We start from the raw sequence: 17,577 nt of genomic DNA, 5'->3' as shown, positions 1-17,577 counted from the left end.
CGATGCGCTGATTTTTAAGTGGTTAAAAAAACTAAAATTAAGCATCTTGAAACAGTCTAAAGGATAAAAAAAACTTAATAAATTTGAATTGGCTACTGGGTACTGCTACAACGCTTTACCAATTTTCACATAGCTAGTCTTTATCTTCAATCAAGTGTCCGTGACTGAGGAGTTACTGCGTGAGATTCACAATCTCTGGGTCGCAATAGGTCGTAGGTTCGAATACGAGACGTAACCGAGGTTTTAGTAATTCGAAGCTTACTTCTAATTTTTCAAATTGCGCTTTGTAGAGATGCTTTTTGTCGTGCTCGCGCTAGTGTTTGCGAAGCGCGGCTTCGCCTCTGTTTAGGAGGAAAGTTACTTTCTTGTTTGCTAGATAACTTAGGAAACGCAATATTGTACTAACAATTGCCGGTAAATAGTGATTACTGGAGTTTTTGAAGGTGATCTGACTCATATCTTCTTCGTTCATTTGTAGAGTAATAGTATTTTGCGATACATTCAAAATTCAGAAACAACAAACTTATTGGGTGTTTTTTAATAATTTTTAAATTCAAAGTTTTTTTATTCTATTTTGTACTTTCATTGGAATATAAAACGATACAATGTCTATATGAACAAGGGCAGGTTTAGGGGGGCGCCAACACATACTAATTTTGTAGTTATAAGGGTTGAAAGATTGCCATTTTGGTCGATTTGGGAATTAACGCGTGATATATTTGAGTTGGGGTAAATGTACTTGGTGGTCTTTTTGATGCTTTTCTGTATCCAAAATATATCACTTAGTACTTACCATGGTTTTCAACAAAAAACATCAAAAAAATAAAAATGTCTTTTTTTTAAACTTGTTTTTTCTTTTTCAAAAGTGAACATTACTCCATAGAACTTGAGATTCACAGAGCCCATAGAATTTTCAGAGCTTCACTTTGATACGAGCAATCGTGTCTAATTTTGAGCTAGAGCGCTGGAGCGCTCAATAATTCTGAGACTCATTGATTCTATCTATTGAAACACAAGGCCAACTTAAACAGAATCCAAACAAAACCGACCAAAATTGCAATTCGGAAAACTAAATAAATTTGCTAAACATAAATTAGGATTAAACATAAAGCATAAACAGATCCAAAACGTAACAAGACTGCTCGTATTAGGGCGAAGCCCTGAATGTTCCGACTGCCTTTTAAGGTATTATGGAGCAGTAATAACATTAAAAATTAAATGTATTAAAATAAAATGAAAAAAAGTTTTCTAAAATTTGAAATTTTTTATGAAAATCATCCCCCCACACGCCATATAAAATAAAAAAAAGATAAATTTCGCTCCTTGTAACAAATCAATTATTGCAAATAAGCTTCTTTCAACCAATTTGGAACGATTTCTGAAACGGATTAACTCTCCGCTTACGCGTTAATAGCGCGAAATATATCGCGCGTTAATTGTTCCAAATTGGCCAAAATGGCAATCTTTAAACCCCCATAACTTTAAAAAAAAACGATCACAGGTAAAATATCTTTTCAAATTTGAGCTCAGGGCAACAATATCTTTTGAATGATATAAAAAAATTCCGTCAAAAATGGCTAGTTAAAAAGTCGAAATTTGTCTGAAGACAAAAAAACCCACCCCGAGCACAAATATTCCGTTACTTTTGTACCAAAAGTCGGAACAATAAGAAATAATTTCAACACACAAATTAGCAGTGATAGCTTTGAAACAGTCGTTCGTGGCATCTCTTTGTAATTAGTCGCTTAATAGACTATGTGTTTTACACGCCCAAATTTACCTTTCCTTCTCGTGTGAATTTTTTTCCAAACTGCAATTGCGACAAACCTGCAAGGATTGTTGACATGTAAGAGAAGGTTGTTTTCTAGGAATCAGGGACTTCCTTTCACACTAGAGTTAAATGTGACGCATCACACATGATATTGGAATTCTCGATTGAATAAAGCGATTATAGTGAATGCGTTAGGTTTCGCTTCTGGGTTTTTAAATGCAGCCGAAATGAACTACTGCGCAAATGAAGTGCCACTGCTTGGTATTGTTTTTGTGACTAGATTTTTTTCAAAAACGACTTACTCGGATATTGATTTCAAATATGAACAGATCCTAAAGCATCAATTGGAGCCCCTTATCATATGGAAGGCGCCTTTTTGGATGACTCTGAGAGTTCATTTGGTTATTTTACAAATACGATGAAGTTTATTCCAACAAGCGCCGGCAGACCTATGACGATTCTTGATAAGTTCAAAAAACGCACAGCCCCTAGGATGATCTATGCCGATAGAAGACTTGCAGCATAATTGGACGACTGCGCAAATGAATTGCAAGTGCTTTGTTGAGAATGGTCACTAGATTTTTTAAAACTACCTACAAGGATCCCAGTTCCAAATATGAACATAACATAAAGCATTATTTGGAACAACATAAAGCATTATTTGGAACAGTTTTTGCAAGCCAAAAAAAAACTAATTCAAATTCGAAAACGATGAAGGTTTTTTTCGTAACTTCAATCAATAATTTGAGTCTTTCTTCGGAGTTCATCAAAATCATAAAAAAATCCGAACCAAATAGTGACAGAAAACGGTTCAATTTGATCAATAATCTCAGCGTGATTGAATTTGCTTTGCAACGTAATTGGACTACCAAAAAAAATTATTTTGCAATGTAATTGGACTACCGAAAAAAATGAACGCGACGATGATTCGAATCCTTCAGTATCCCTGATTCTCCTTTCTTCTGACAAAGTTGAGTGAAAATTGTTCATCTTAAGAGTCGGAAATATTTGAGATTTGTTTCATGGCCCTAATTAAGGGGAAAAAATGATTTTAAAACGCTTATCAAGGCAGTTTTTGTAAAATGCAAGCAAGATCTTGTCCAATTGGTAAAATATTTAATAACATCACTGATAACAAACAAGAACATTGGGGCTGTGTGAACTTCGATGGAAGCTAATTTATCCCATATTAACAGGGCTCCATGAAGCACATCCGCCCCATTTTCAAAAAAAGCTGCGCCCTTCAGTACCTGTAGTGGCCAACGATTTATCGCCCGATTTGGTTCACGGAGAAACATTTAAAGAGTCTGTGAACACCAGTAAAATTTAAAAGCACTATTACCGTATCAGATGTTGAAAAATCAGCATCCGTAGTGAATATAACGTTTTTATAAGTTTCCGGCAGCCCAGACATACAAATAACACCTCAGTAAAAACTTAAATCATTTTCCTACGTAGCGCTGCATAGCATTTCTAGAAGCTTTTGAATAGATCAAGGTTCAGGATGTATCGCGGCTTAAGTAAAAGAGTTTTGCCGATGGAATTGTATGAACTTAATATTTAGTCCATTGGGGGACCAAAAAGGAACGGGACTGGTAAAACGTCTAATAAAAAACTATCAAAAAGTCACTCTCAGATGGCTCTAGAAAAACTAAAGCCATCTGTGTAGCTAGAAATGCTAAAAATTTTAGGTGTCTAAGAACTGCTAAGCAACAATGTCTAAACTGTTTATTTTTTGGTACACACTTCGACTGGATTCCTAATCGTGCATAATTAAGTGAAGCCACCATCTAAACAAGTAGTGGACTCGGATCGGATCATGCTATGCTTAGATAAGACGAAACAGCTGATGAGCAGAACTAGAAGGAAAGATTGGGATGCCATTTTAATTTGGTGGACGCCATCATGGTCGACTCTGAGAATTCATTTGACTCAAACAGTCTTCGAGATTTTTAGAAACGTCAAGTTTATCATCACCCCTCAAGTGAAGCAAGAGCCAACGAAGCTACAGAATCCGAGTACGACTGTTTTTATTGGTAGTTCTGAGAAAGACACAGTATTGAACAATACTGCACACCGTTTTTCTTCTCAACCAAAAATGGGCTCACCGATCAGACAGGATTTAACGGTTCAACAAAAGAGCGAAATGATCTTTTTACCGTCTACAATGTTTTCCACAGTTTCCGATCAAAGTGGCGAGCTCGATGATCAAGTGGGAGAAAACCGACTATTCGAGGAAGAACACCAGAATTTGCCACCAAAATTGGCATTAACAAAATCTTTGCCAAAGAGCTTAAAACATCTCAGATACTGCCAAACGAAAGGCATCCTGTCCGATACACTCACCACCACCGGCTAATTAGATAGACATCATAAGACATAACATGCGTCCCCTAAGAGCAAGACAACTTTGAAAATTACTAGAAGATAAGTTATGAAGTGAAAAAAGATTTGCTCAAACGCCCTTGCGAATGTGAGCAATTAGAAATACCAACTCCTAGGACCGTCCCTCTTGGAACCGTTACCGTAGAAGCACCGCACCGCCTATGATCTCAGGAATCGTAGAACTAGCAAATCCTCTAGAATCAAGCTCCTCGAAGGCAATGGACGGAAGCATTCAGCTGGACTTTCATAAAAAGACCCCATTTAACCTATTAGTGGCGAAGGCCTCATTCAGTGCTGCAGAGTCGAGTTGGTCAGATGTCGACTAATCGATTTCACTCAGTTGTCGATTTGGTTCCAAAAAATTGCTCCAACTCGGTTTATCTACGACATCATTGACTTTGTTGGAAGACCAATGACCAGGAACGATCTGAGAGTTTGGTCAATTATAAAAACCAAAAAATTCTAGAAAAAAAGAAGAGAATGAACGCCAAAAAATTTTATAGCTCGGAGGGCAGAAAAAAAAACACTTTTTTTCCTCTTGTACTTCATTGGCCATTTTAAACCTTTGTTTTATGTATTATTTTTGTAAAACCTTGTTTTACCTCATGATACCCATAGATAGTTGGGTCAAATTCTATTTTTTGTTAAACAAAACCACAGATACTTTCCCACAGCTTTTTTCTAAAGTTTAACAGGGGCGGGCTCTGAAAGACAATGCAAGTTTCTATATTAACACACAAAGCTGCACGAACGTTTTTTGCAGCAGCACAGAGCTCGGCAGCAGTGCAAAAAGATTTTCAGGATCTTTTCCACTTACAGCTGTAGAAGCGCTCTGAAAATCAAATTGGTTGACCTTAAAAAGTGTGAAGAGTTTTTACAGGTCCTCGTTGGAACTTCCTTTTGCGGTAAGCTTAGATAAACCCTGATATAAACGCTCTTTTTTTTCTGTTCCAATCAGTCAAAATATAATTCAGTCCAAACGGGAATTTAGTTGGATGGAAAGCGTTTAGTTAAAAGTGTTTTTTAACTTCAGACTGTCTCCCCTTGATGCTATTTTACTACGTAACACAGCCGTCATTTTGGTCCAGCAACCCCAAAAGTTTCACCCGACTACGAAAACTTTCACCAGCCTTGCACCCGACTACGAAATTCAGAGTCAAATTGTATGCGGCGCGACTTACAAAGTTTTTTCTTAAGTCTTGGACCTCGACCCGGGTGGGTGACAATATACACAATATTTGCATCGAGCGCGCGCCAATGAAGTGCAATTATTGGTCACCCCTGCCCCTGCCCCTACACCCCTGCACCTTGAGAAAATTTTAGATCCGCTACCGATTCAATTTTGTAAATTCATAGTTCACAGCTTCATTTCCAAATCAAATTGAAGTGATGAAATCATTTTTCACCTTGATCTTTTCAAGTTTAATTTCCAAAAGGGCGTGTTTGTATTTGTGTTGATACAATATTTACTTCGATCAAATGTTATATTCTCCGGTCACAAGATTTAACATCGAACAACAAAGGTTACAACAATCTAAATCATCCCAAAATCTAGAAAAAGTGAACTTTTTGTTTCTGTTTATTAAATTTGCTAATATTTCTGTTTATTAGATCATTGTAATAAAAGAGTTTTTGTAATGAAAATGTGGCAAAGTGTGTCTTATCTTTGCTTTTTTGTCATTGCTGTTCAGTCGGCGGCTTTCGTCGACCCATGGAAAATTGGAAAGTGTCCCGAAGTCTCGCCAATCCATCTTCACGAGGGTGATCTTTCCGGACGGTGGTACGAGATCAAGGCTGCTCATTTAGCGAAAGACGCAGACGAAGACTGCATTTATTCAGACATCTCATTCGAGGAACAGCATCAAGGTTCGTCATACAAGGGATTCGTTTTCTTATTAGTCCATCGGTTTTGGAAGCAAAATGTCTTTCATTGAATGAAAAAGATAACAAGAATTTACAGTTTTAATAATTTATATTCAAAACATTTAAAGCAAACTCTACAAACAAGTAATTATATAAATTTCCAGGCAACAAAACTCATCTTGTAGAAAAAAAACTTTATAAAATTTAAACTAAAATCAAAATAGTCTTTAAAAAAGTGGCAAAAAGAAGGCAAAATTCAATCATTTGATCTAAAAAAGTCAGAACAAGATAAAACTAATTCACTAAACCCGCTCCCATGGTTACAGATTAATCACATCTAGTTTCAGGCTGGGACCTATTGATGAACACGACAATCTACAGAGTTGGCAAATTCAGCAACTTCAGTCTTGAAGCGAAACAGCCCTCTGATCTGGAAACCACATCTCTGGCCTCTTTTGTAGTTCACTTGCCAGATGCTTATGACAAGGTATCCCTTATGCATCCTGAAAACTACCAGAAGCCAAGTCCTAATTTTTACATTCTACATGCAGATGAAGACGTTGCTCTTTTCTACTTTTGCATGGTCAAAAGGGGTCATTACAAGGACGAGAGAGCCTGGATATACTCACGTGATCAAAGCCCAGATTTCTACAAAATTTACGAAATGGAGGAAAAACTGCAAGAAAACGGAGTGTCGATAAACATGCAAGATTCGGGATTCAAGCAATGCTCGGAGTTAAACAAGGATCCATGGGAAGTTCACGAGATTCCAACAAATAAGTTTGTGAACCTGAAGAAAAACAAAGACAATGACTATTATCCGGTGCTGTATCACAAGTGCTTGCAGAGAGCCAGACTTGGGGTTCTAAGCCCAGAGGAATGCGATGAAGCTTTCCTTGGGTACTAAGATGATTCTGGCTCTTTTTTACTCGAAACTACAAATGGGCGTGTGAGTGGAAGAGAGCCATATAACTCTAATCCAAATGCCTCTTTAATACATTCATCCTTCGCCAAAATTATTGTCTTTGTTTCCGAATCATATATTTAAAATATCTTATTCAAATTGCAACTACAGTTATTCCATTTTTTTTTCAATTTTTTTTTAAAGTCATCTGCACAAGATTTAAATTCGGAATTTCGACTAGATATTACACAAGTACGGATATACATAGCCATGGGGCTAGGAAGATAACAGGATAGACAAACAAAATAGAAATACCTCCTGTGAACAAACCTTAAAAAAGCGTCTACTAGGGAAGAAAGTTAGCAATCACAAAGACATTCGAAAAACAGTTTCCAAGCGCAACCATTCATCCGAAACGACTCTCCTTAAAATCATCTTCATCTTACCCAAAACCTAGAGCAGCATCAAAAAATCCGCCGCTTCTGGGAGATCTAATCAAAAGAATCGCAGCGAAAACCGGAATAGACAAAGCACCCGAAGTCCAATCATGTCTGGATTTTCAGCGAGAAATTCAGCCCACTGATCAAAACGGATCTAGGACAAAATTCCCCAGGACTAGATCGCCTTAGGACGATCCAGGGAACGCAAAAGTACATATTTAAAGCATTCTGAATTGAGTTTTTGATTCAGCTATTTCAATTTGACATCTGCACAAACAAAAGAATGCATCGCCATTTTGATGTGAGGTTTTAAAAGTTTTATGAATCTATTAATATATTTTTTACTTTATAGCAAAAAATTAACAATAAACGTAATGAAATAAAGGTGAGCCAATTGGCGTGAATTCGAATCTTAAAAATGAAACGTTGAATGGTATGTGTTGAATGTACCAACTGCACTGACAAAAACTTCGTGTTTTTACTGAGGCGGAGGTGTGGAATAGTGTAAAAGGAAGTCCCTGATTCCTAGAAAACAACCTTCTCTTACATGTCAACAATCCTTGCAGGTTTTTCGCAATTGCAGTTTGGAAAAAAATTCACACGAGAAGGAAAGGTAAATTTGGGCGTGTAAAACACATAGTCTGTTAAGCGACTAATTACAAAGAGATGCCACGAACGACTGTTTCAAAGCTATCACTGCTAATTTGTGTGTTGAAATTAATTCTTATTGTTCCGACTTTTGGTACAAAAGTAACGGAATATTTGTGCTCGGGGTGGGTTTTTTTGTCTTCAGACAAATTTCGACTTTTTAACTAGCCATTTTTGACGGAATTTTTTTATATCATTCCAAAGATATTGTTGCCCTGAGCTCAAATTTGAAAAGATATTTTACCTGTGATCATTTTTTTAAAAGTTATGGGGGTTTAAAGATTGCCATTTTGGCCAATTTGGAACAATTAACGCGCGATATATTTCGCGCTATTAACGGGTAAGCGGAGAGTTAATCCGTTTCAGAAATCGTTCCAAATTGGTTGAAAGAAGCTTATTTGCAATAATTGATTTTTTACAAGGAGCGAAATCTATCTTTTTTTATTTTATATGGCGTGTGGGGGGATGATTTTCATAAAAAAATTTCAAATTTTAGAAATTTTTTTTTTCATTTTATTTTAATACATTTAATTTTTAATGTTATTACTGCTCCATAATACCTTAAAAGGCAGTCGGAACAATCAGGGCTTCGCCCTGATACGAGCAGTTTTGTTACGTTTTGGATCTGTTTATGCTTTATGTTTAATCCTAATTTATGTTTAGCAAATTTATTTAGTTTTCCGAAACGCAATTTTGGTCAGTTTTGTTTGGATTCTGTTTAAGTTGGCCTTGTGTTTCAATAGATAGAATCAATGAGTCTCAGAATTATTGAGCGCTCCAGCGCTCTAGCTCAAAAATAGACACGATTGCTCGTATCAAAGTGAAGCTCTGAAAATTTTGACTGCATCTCAAGTTCTATGGAGTAATGTTCACTTTTGAAAAAGAAAAAACAAATTTAAAACAAAAGAAATTTTTTGATGTTTTTTGTTGAAAACCATGGTAAGTACTAAGTGATATATTTTGGATACAGAAAAGCATCAAATAGACCACCAAGTACATTTACCCCAAAACAAATATATCACGCGTTAATTTTCCCAAATCGACCAAAATGGTAATCTTTCAACCCTTATAACTACAAAATTAGTATGTATGTGTTGGCGCCCCCCTAAACCTGCCCTTGTTCATATAGACATTGTATCGTTTTATATTCCAATGAAAGTACAAAATAGAATAAAAAAAACTTTGAATTTAAAAATTATTAAAAAACACCCAATAAGTTTGTTGTTTCTGAATTTTAAATGTATCGCAAAATACTATTACTCTACAAATGAACGAAGAAGATATGAGTCAGATCACCTTCAAAAACTCCAGTAATCACTATTTACCGGCAATTGTTAGTACAATATTGCGTTTCCTAAGTTATCTAGCAAACAAGAAAGTAACTTTCCTCCTAAACAGAGGCAAAGCTGCGCTTCGCAAACACTAGCGCGAGCACGACAAAAAGCATCTCTACAAAGCGCAATTTGAAAAATTAGAAGTAAGCTTCGAATTATTAAAACCTCGGTTACGTCTCGTATTCGAACCTACGATCTATTGCGACCCAGAGATTGTGAATCTCACGCAGTAACTCCTCAGTCACGGACACTTGATTGAAGATAAAGACTAGCTATGTGAAAATTGGTAAAGCGTTGTAGCAGTACCCAGTAGCCAATTCAAATTTTTTAAGTTTTTTTTTATCCTTTAGACTGTTTCAAGATGCTTAATTTTAGTTTTTTTAACCACTTAAAAATCAGCGCATCGTCGTGATTTTTTTCGGGAAAAGTTGTGTTACACGTACCGCGGGATTGAGATCCCCCTCACGTGGTAGAGTAGCAATAAATAGTGAAACAAAACAATTAAGCAAAGTGTTAAACTGCTAAATTGAAAAAATGGGAAAAATTTAAGTAATTAAAAAATTATATGAAAAGCAATAGTTTATGAAACGTAATTCGTAGCACCTGCAATAAACAGGAAGCGTGGTATGTTGAAAGAAAAGCAAATTTCATCAAATTCGTCAAAAAACCTAAAAGTCACTCCTAATTGATTGAAACGGATTACAGAAACGAATATATATATAATTCTGTATTTATATAAATAAATATATATGCAAAAACGACCAAGGATATTGCGATCCTACTACGCGCACACAAGCAACAATCGTTTGGTTCCCCGAAGACACCTGTACAACATTTCAAGTAACAAAAGTTAGAATGACAAAAGTTCATCAAAACTATTTTATTGAATCAATACCGTTTGAAGATGTAAACCCTGACCAAATTAGACACAATAAATATAATTTTAGAAACATCCATAATATTGAGAATAAATTGACACGTTTCCAAAAATACCCAGAAACAGAACTTGCTTGTAAATACAAATATACAGAATTATAGTGCTTATTGTTTGTTCATGATAGATATCACTGATTCGATCCATTGTCAGAGCCGCTACTTGTGATCTTTTGTTTTTTAAATTCGGCTGGATATCTTTTCCTAGGAAGTTTATTTCGGCGCCTTTTGTCAGTGTTTCTGTTGATTTACTGTTCATTCATTTGATCGTTTTCTGAGGATAACTCTTACTCTGACAAGACGGCACCTGACCTGGTTTTCTATTCCTGTTGTTTAATTTTTTGAAAACTATCACTAAGTTTTAGTTTATCAAGTAAAAATTTTTTTATGGAAACACAACGGACTTGTTGATTAAAGTATACTTCAATTTCATAAAGTTTGTTCTTGCGCTGTAATAAATTTAGAATTTTCTTCTGATTATTTTGACCCATATGTGAAAAAACTGCTTTTCTTTACCGTATTCAAAAGTGAATCGGTTGAAAACATTCTTGATGAAGTGAAACTCGGTTTTATTGTCAATTGCGAACATTTTAAAGTCATCTAAAATTGAAATTAATTCTGATTTTGTGGGGCGATATTGTTGTTGGTGTTTAGTCTTTTTTATTGATGTTAGTTTGTTTGACTACAATTGTCTGTTTGTTCGAATACATGCACAGACTATTTACAGCTAGTGAAAACTATACTCAAGGTCATGACACCTCAAATTTCGTTTCTCTCAAATCGCGGCAAGATCCGATAAACAGCATCTAAATCAGCGTCCTGATAATCAGCATCTAAAAAAACATAATTTTAAGAAAAATGTACATAAACTGATATCAGATGCAGATTTACGAAGGAATAAGGATTTAGGAGGGAACGCGGATTTAGGAATGAGAAAGGGTGAACGCCCTTTTTCTTTGGTACCGTTTAATCACATCACATTTCGGCACCTAAGATTTTAAGAAACGCATATGATGCAAATGTAGACAAATTGATAGGAAAACGCGGGCCAAAAAACATGATTTTTAGGAGAAAAAATCAAAATGCAGAAAACCCAGAATTAAATTTTTTGGCTTGTTTTTTGGAAATTTGATCGCGACACAAAAGGATATTTTAAAAAACAGTGCGAATGAAAATTTTTCAAAAAATTACAAAGTTGCTCAAAGTTTCATAAAAAATTCGGTCAACCCAAACAACTTTCAAAAAACTTCGAGGGATTTAAAATTGCGAAGAAAACGACTTAGTTGAGCTTCTTTTAAATAACGCTAATTTATTTGTTGATTTTTGTTCCTAACGAAAATGTTTGAGGAAAGTTCTCTCATTTTCAGAAGAATCTGTTTTGGCTCATCCCTTGTGAAAATAAGCCTATGTTTGCAATTTTTCTCAAAACTGAAGAAAAGTTTCTTCAACTGGTCACTTGAATTCCGCCGACAAGCATCATAATTAAGCAGTTTTATTGATTATCAGTATTGTAATGACAGAAAAATATATTCGCCTACTGGAATTGGTTTTGTGTTTCCATCAAAACACGCAATAGTAAGTGCATAAACTAAGAAAATGTTGTATAACCCGTACCGAACTTTTTGGCCATAATCATATCTGATCATTGTAAAATCATACAAAATTCATGTCTGTATTGGGCATGCACATATCTGCATCAGACCTGCATCAGGTGTGCTAACTGAAGATATAATCACACCTGCAGGATGCATGATCATGCCTGAACTGAACATGCTCACACCTGCAGGATACATGATCATACCTGAACTGAACATGCTCACATCTGCAGGATACATGATCATGCCTGAACCGAATATGCTCACACCTACAGGATACATGATCATGCCTGAACTGAATATGCTCACATCTGCGGGTTACATTATCATACCTGAACTGAACATGACCAAACCTGGAGGATATATGACCACACGTGATCGGAACATGCTCACACCTGCTTACACACCTGAACTGAGCACTTTTACCCGGCATATTCGAACTCACGAAATGTATCTAAATTGCTCTGATGTCCGCTGGTGGATTTTGCTACACTCTTTTTAACAAACAGACTCAAAACGTAGAAAAAAATGGCTTCAAATCGGTATCTTCAGTATTATAAGATAATTAAGGAAATGGTTAAATTGCAACAACATCATACACTTAGCCTAATAATTTGACATTTTACTTCAAATTTATTTTATACTTCAAACTTCAAAGCTATAGACATGTCTCACTCAGGTCTGATCTTGTAAGATCCAGGTACGACCATGTCTGTAGAAAAATACTCATGCTCACTTGTGAACAGGCCTGCATAATGGGGGAACAGTCCTGAAAATATTCTCTCCCCTGCTAGATGGATGATCAGCCGTGAAATGGCACAAAAAGTTCGAAAGCACTAAAAAGCACTAAAATGTAGACAAAAAAAGCTAATTTCTTAAAATTATTTTCAGATTTCGTTTTTAATAATAACAATTTTGTCATCCAAGTAATATTTTCAAAACTTTTTCAAACGGAATCAAATTTCGAAGTATTCACGCCGATTAATAAAACAACTTGTTTATTTTGGTGGTGGTACTTGAAAAAGTTCTTAGGTGGTGTCAGGGAAAATGTTTTGACAGAATTGCATAATGTCATTTTTTATTTGACAGCTCTAACTTGAAAACTATATATTTTTTAAAAACCTATAAGTTTTGAATTTCAAAGTTTGAGTCTAAAAGCACTTGATGGAAGCAAATAATCTGCCTGAATTAATTGAAATGATTATGAGCGGAAGATTTTACGCATACGAATCAGACAACATAAAACAAAAACAATTCAAGGTGCGCATAAAGAGGTCCAATTAGCAACCAAATGGAATCCTTCAAAAACATAGTTTTTCAAAAATGAATGTAAGCAAATACGAATCATGGATTCCAAAGTTCAATGGAGGTATGAAGTTTACCGTTGATTTAAAATTTGACAAATTTATATTTTTTTAGAAGAAAAACAAAAACAATGCAAACATTTTTCTAGAGAAAGTTATTTTAATTTTTTTCATTAAGCTTTACAGCTCTTGGACAGAAACTTGTCTGAATGTTGAAAATAGACTGTGCAAAAAGCTTAATACAAAATTTTTCAATTGTCAAAGCTAAATTTCAACTCTCGTTCGTTATTTCAATGTCGCTTAGAACCAGCAAGGGACCACTTTGCATCTTTCAGCATACTTTAAAAAAAAAGATTGCAAAAAGTTATTTGTTTGAAGTTTTACATCAACGGTTCAAAATTTTCAATAGGGTTCAAGCGTTTTTTTTATTGAAGGTTAAATTAAGAATTTTAAATGAAATTAAACCATATTTGAAAATTTAATACAATTACTTTTAATAAAATTTTATTGAGCTTCACAAACAGTGGCCCTGAAAACCGAAAAAGAAAAAAAACCGAAGAGAGAGAGAGAGAGTGAAAAAGAGATTTAGAACGTGCGAATGATCTTCAAACTCAATTAAATTTTTGGTTTTTATTTTAATAGCGAACGCTTATTTATACTTCCGTTGTTCCGTTGTTTCTATCAAAAAGTTTGCCATCTAAAAAAGTTTTGACTTTTTGCAACACTATCGCAATTTTCAATTTCCTTTTCAAATGTTTGAAATGTCGAAAAATCAGTGTAGAAGTCGAATCATGTCTAATCGGTCTATTCGTGTTTAATCGTGTCTGAGAAAGATAGGTTTCCCGAAAAAACTGAAGATTCAGATCACTCAAATTTTGTTTTTGCTAAGTACAGTACACAATTCATGATCATCATCTTGTAGCTTCATGTCTTTGTATCCAGGTCCAATCACGAGCAAGGCTCTCATTCTCAAAAAAATGCAGATCATATAACTTCATATATGTGTTCTCTGAAAACAATGCTGGTCATAAAATTTCATTCTTTGAAAAAAAGATTACCAGCTTTTTTCTCAAGAAGTCAGAATTTCAAAAATTTGGGAAACGTATTTTAGTCATCATTGGGAAACATATTTTTTAAAACATGATTTCTCTCAAAAAATTTGCAACCAAAATGTAATTTTTTATACTGTAGACCAAAAATGTTCGAATGTGTTTTTTTTGTGAAACCAAATTCTGTTTTATTTTATATAGTGAAATAGACATAACTTCTGTCGAAAAAGCATTCATGCTTTCATATATTCTTGTTTTTTTGAAAGTTTTCGATATAATTGTGAGTCGAATTCGAAAAGTTAACCTATATAGCAAATCTCCTGCAAAAGTGTTACTTAGAAATTTAACAAGCCAGGCGCACCCCATCATTGCGGCTCCTGAGAGCGCCTCGTCCGAAGCGTGAATCGCGTGCTTTACGATATACTAAGCAGTAGGCGAGCCACCGAAGAGGTGATAGGAACAACACTCTGCTTAGTTGAGCAGGCTTTGAATTCGAGGCCAATCACTCCTGTTAGTACTGATTCACGTGAGTTAGAATCGTTAACCCCAAACCACTTTTTGCTTGGACAACATGCCACAAGCTTTCCTTCGCTTTTATCTGGGGAACACTTCGACCACAAGAAAAGGTTCGTGCGAGCGCAGTCATATGCTAACGCGATTTGGTCTCGTTGGCTTCGCGTATATGTTCCCTCGCAAGTATATGTGCCACTGGTCAAGTGGCACACTCATTCTGACTTCATTCTTAAGACAGGCAATCTCGTGTGGGTGATTGAGCCCGATAGTCCGCGTGGGTACTACGCTCTCGCCCGAATCGTCATGCAAAACTACGGACAGTACGGTTGCGCTCGACCCGCCCTTGATAAAACCGCAACCCGTGAAGTCACGTGGCCGACCGTTAAGCTCGCTATGGTTCTTCCTTCTTCAGGGGGGAGGATGTTGCAACGCAAATGTACAATATAGATGCAAATAAAACAGAGTATAAATGCATATAAAACCATACACAAGCTTGAATATGATTGGACCAAAATGTAACAACCCTAAGCACAGTTGGCCGAGCGGCCTAGGGACATGTCTCTCACGCCGGTCAACCGGGTTCGAGTCCCCCCATACGCAGACCTTTAAATATGTAGACCCGAGCGGCTATAGCCCCATTTGACCGTTTTAAACTTTTTTTTGGTTCTAATTCGGCTCAGCCTTGATTAAGGCTGACCGCCAAAAAGAGCAATTTGTCTCAAGGACATTACCGACCGGTTCTTCCGGCTAGCTTGCGCCAATTTGTTTTTGAAGCTAAATTATTGGTGTTAGATGAGCTTATGTATTTAGATGGAAATTATCAAAATTGCCGATAAGTTTATATTGCCGATACTACGAATTTATTCTTGATTCTTTTCGACTTCAAATTCATCTTACGGAGATTGAACGCACACAACCAATTAGGAAAAAATTGATCACAATCCACTTTAATGAACTAAAACAAATTCTAATGTGCCTTTTTGATTCCAGAAAATGTATAATCCGACTTAAATAGATTATACAGTTTTTTTTGGAAACTGATAATAAAAACCCAATATAATCGATTATGCTCCATAAAAGGCACTCAGCATCTCAGCATAGTGGTAATACGTTCACGTTAAGGTCGTGTACTCGACTTTTTACCAAGACAATGATAGTGTGAGGATGAGCTCTTACTTGACCTCTAACTTCAGTTCTAACCAGGCGCGGATCTAGGAATTTTTCTAGGAATTTCTGAATCTAGGAATTTTGAAAAATTTCTTGACCTTTTTTTTAGGTCGAGCAAATTGGTTTTCTGAGCTCTCCCAAACCACTCTAAAGACCCAAATTTGATCAAATTTTCTGCGCAGCAGTTTTTTGAAAAGCGTTTTTAGGCACTTTTTGGAAAGTTTCGAGCAAAATTCGCGTTTTTTCAGTACGCACCCCTCCCTCAAAATTAGTATAGAAAAATTCGAAAATTTTTAAGGTCAGTCACCCAAAAATGGATATCTCAAAATCGTACAAAGCGGACCCTTTGGGTTGGCTGGGAGTCGGAACACTAAGGGGGCAGCCCCTCCACCCCTAATTCCGCTACTGGTTCTAACACAGTCTGGCCGATTTCGGCTGCAATAATGAACGGTACCACGTGAAAGATCTTGACGAAAATAGGTAAAAGTTCTAATAAAACACGCAAAAAAGAGACTCGCTCAGCAAAATAACTCAATCTGAAATGAGGGGAGTTGAGATAAAACGGACTTTGTTTAGACAGGCTGGATAGCTATTCATAGGTATCCGCGAATCGCAGAAACGTTAATCAAGACTCCAGCGCGCAGATATTGATGCATCTTATTCTCAAGTACATTTTCTGTAACAGTTCTAATTTCCTTTATGAGACCAAACCAGGAAGTGATAGTTTCCCCTTCGCATTATGATTTTAGATTGGGCAAATATATATTTTTGACGAATATATTTAAATAATATTTTGCATTATAGAAAGTCGCTAAGCAAATTAATAGTTTGAGGCACGGGAACGATGGCTGATGTCAAACTTAAAGGTTGCTCTCATAAAAAAATTGAAATTGATAGAACTTTACTGGCTGGTAACTGTTTTTACTTTTTAGTTATTAAAGCAATGACTATACATAATTATTTTTCGGACTTTGGAAGAAGGTGACGGAAGCTATATGCTTGGAGTGGGTTTTTTATTTCATTTATATCATGTTTCGACTTTTTAATCAAGCTTTATTGACAGAACTGCCTAATAGATTCAAAATATATCACTTTGTACTTATTGTCAAGGTTATAGCTATAATAAAAACTAGTTATTTAGGTCTTTTTTTAAAATATTTCCCACCCTCAATGTTATAATATTGCGGGGAATCTTTTCAAAAAAGACCTATATACCTTATTTTTATTGTACATCTTACGTTGGTAAAGGCCATATATTTTATCCCATTTGGGAAAAAAATTGTAAGGAAGAAAACTTTTGGTGCCTCCAATTTGGTCAAAAAAACAGCGTTTGCCAATAAAACAGCAGATTATCATCAAAATCTAATTTGACTCAAGTTTCACATTGTCCTAACTTCAAATATATTAACACTTTTACCTATCTTCGCTAGCAGGTTGATACTCCAAACACTTGAGATAGGAACCATTTGATTGCTTTTCTAACTACCTGGATAAACAAAGTTCTCCCTTTTCCTTTCAAACATGAGTGTTTGACACGCTTCAAAGCATTGTTATGCTCGCTCGGTGTAGAATTATATGTAGATTGCATGCGCCGGTGAATATTGGAATCGCTGGTCGACTTCGAGTGTAATTTGGAATATCTGGCTTTGATTTTTGTCCGTATCTCTTGGG

At 35.7% G+C, this 17,577-nt stretch overlaps 1 protein-coding gene across 1 annotated transcript; it reads left to right on the top strand.

Annotated features, from left to right (window-relative positions):
• Positions 1-5,643: 5,643 nt before the first annotated feature.
• Positions 5,644-7,089, top strand: LOC134844544 (uncharacterized). The gene is made up of 2 exons (XM_063861270.1): positions 5,644-6,022; positions 6,367-7,089. Exons 1-2 carry the CDS (start codon positions 5,794-5,796, stop codon positions 6,924-6,926), a joined length of 789 nt encoding a protein of 262 aa, XP_063717340.1. The 5' UTR covers positions 5,644-5,793; the 3' UTR covers positions 6,927-7,089.
• The last annotated feature ends 10,488 nt before the right edge of the window (positions 7,090-17,577 follow it).

Source organism: Symsagittifera roscoffensis, chromosome 4 (genome assembly GCF_963678635.1).
Source record: "Symsagittifera roscoffensis chromosome 4, txSymRosc1.1, whole genome shotgun sequence".
NCBI classification, from domain to species: domain Eukaryota; kingdom Metazoa; phylum Xenacoelomorpha; order Acoela; family Convolutidae; genus Symsagittifera; species Symsagittifera roscoffensis.
This window is presented reverse-complemented; position numbering and strand designations above follow the sequence as displayed.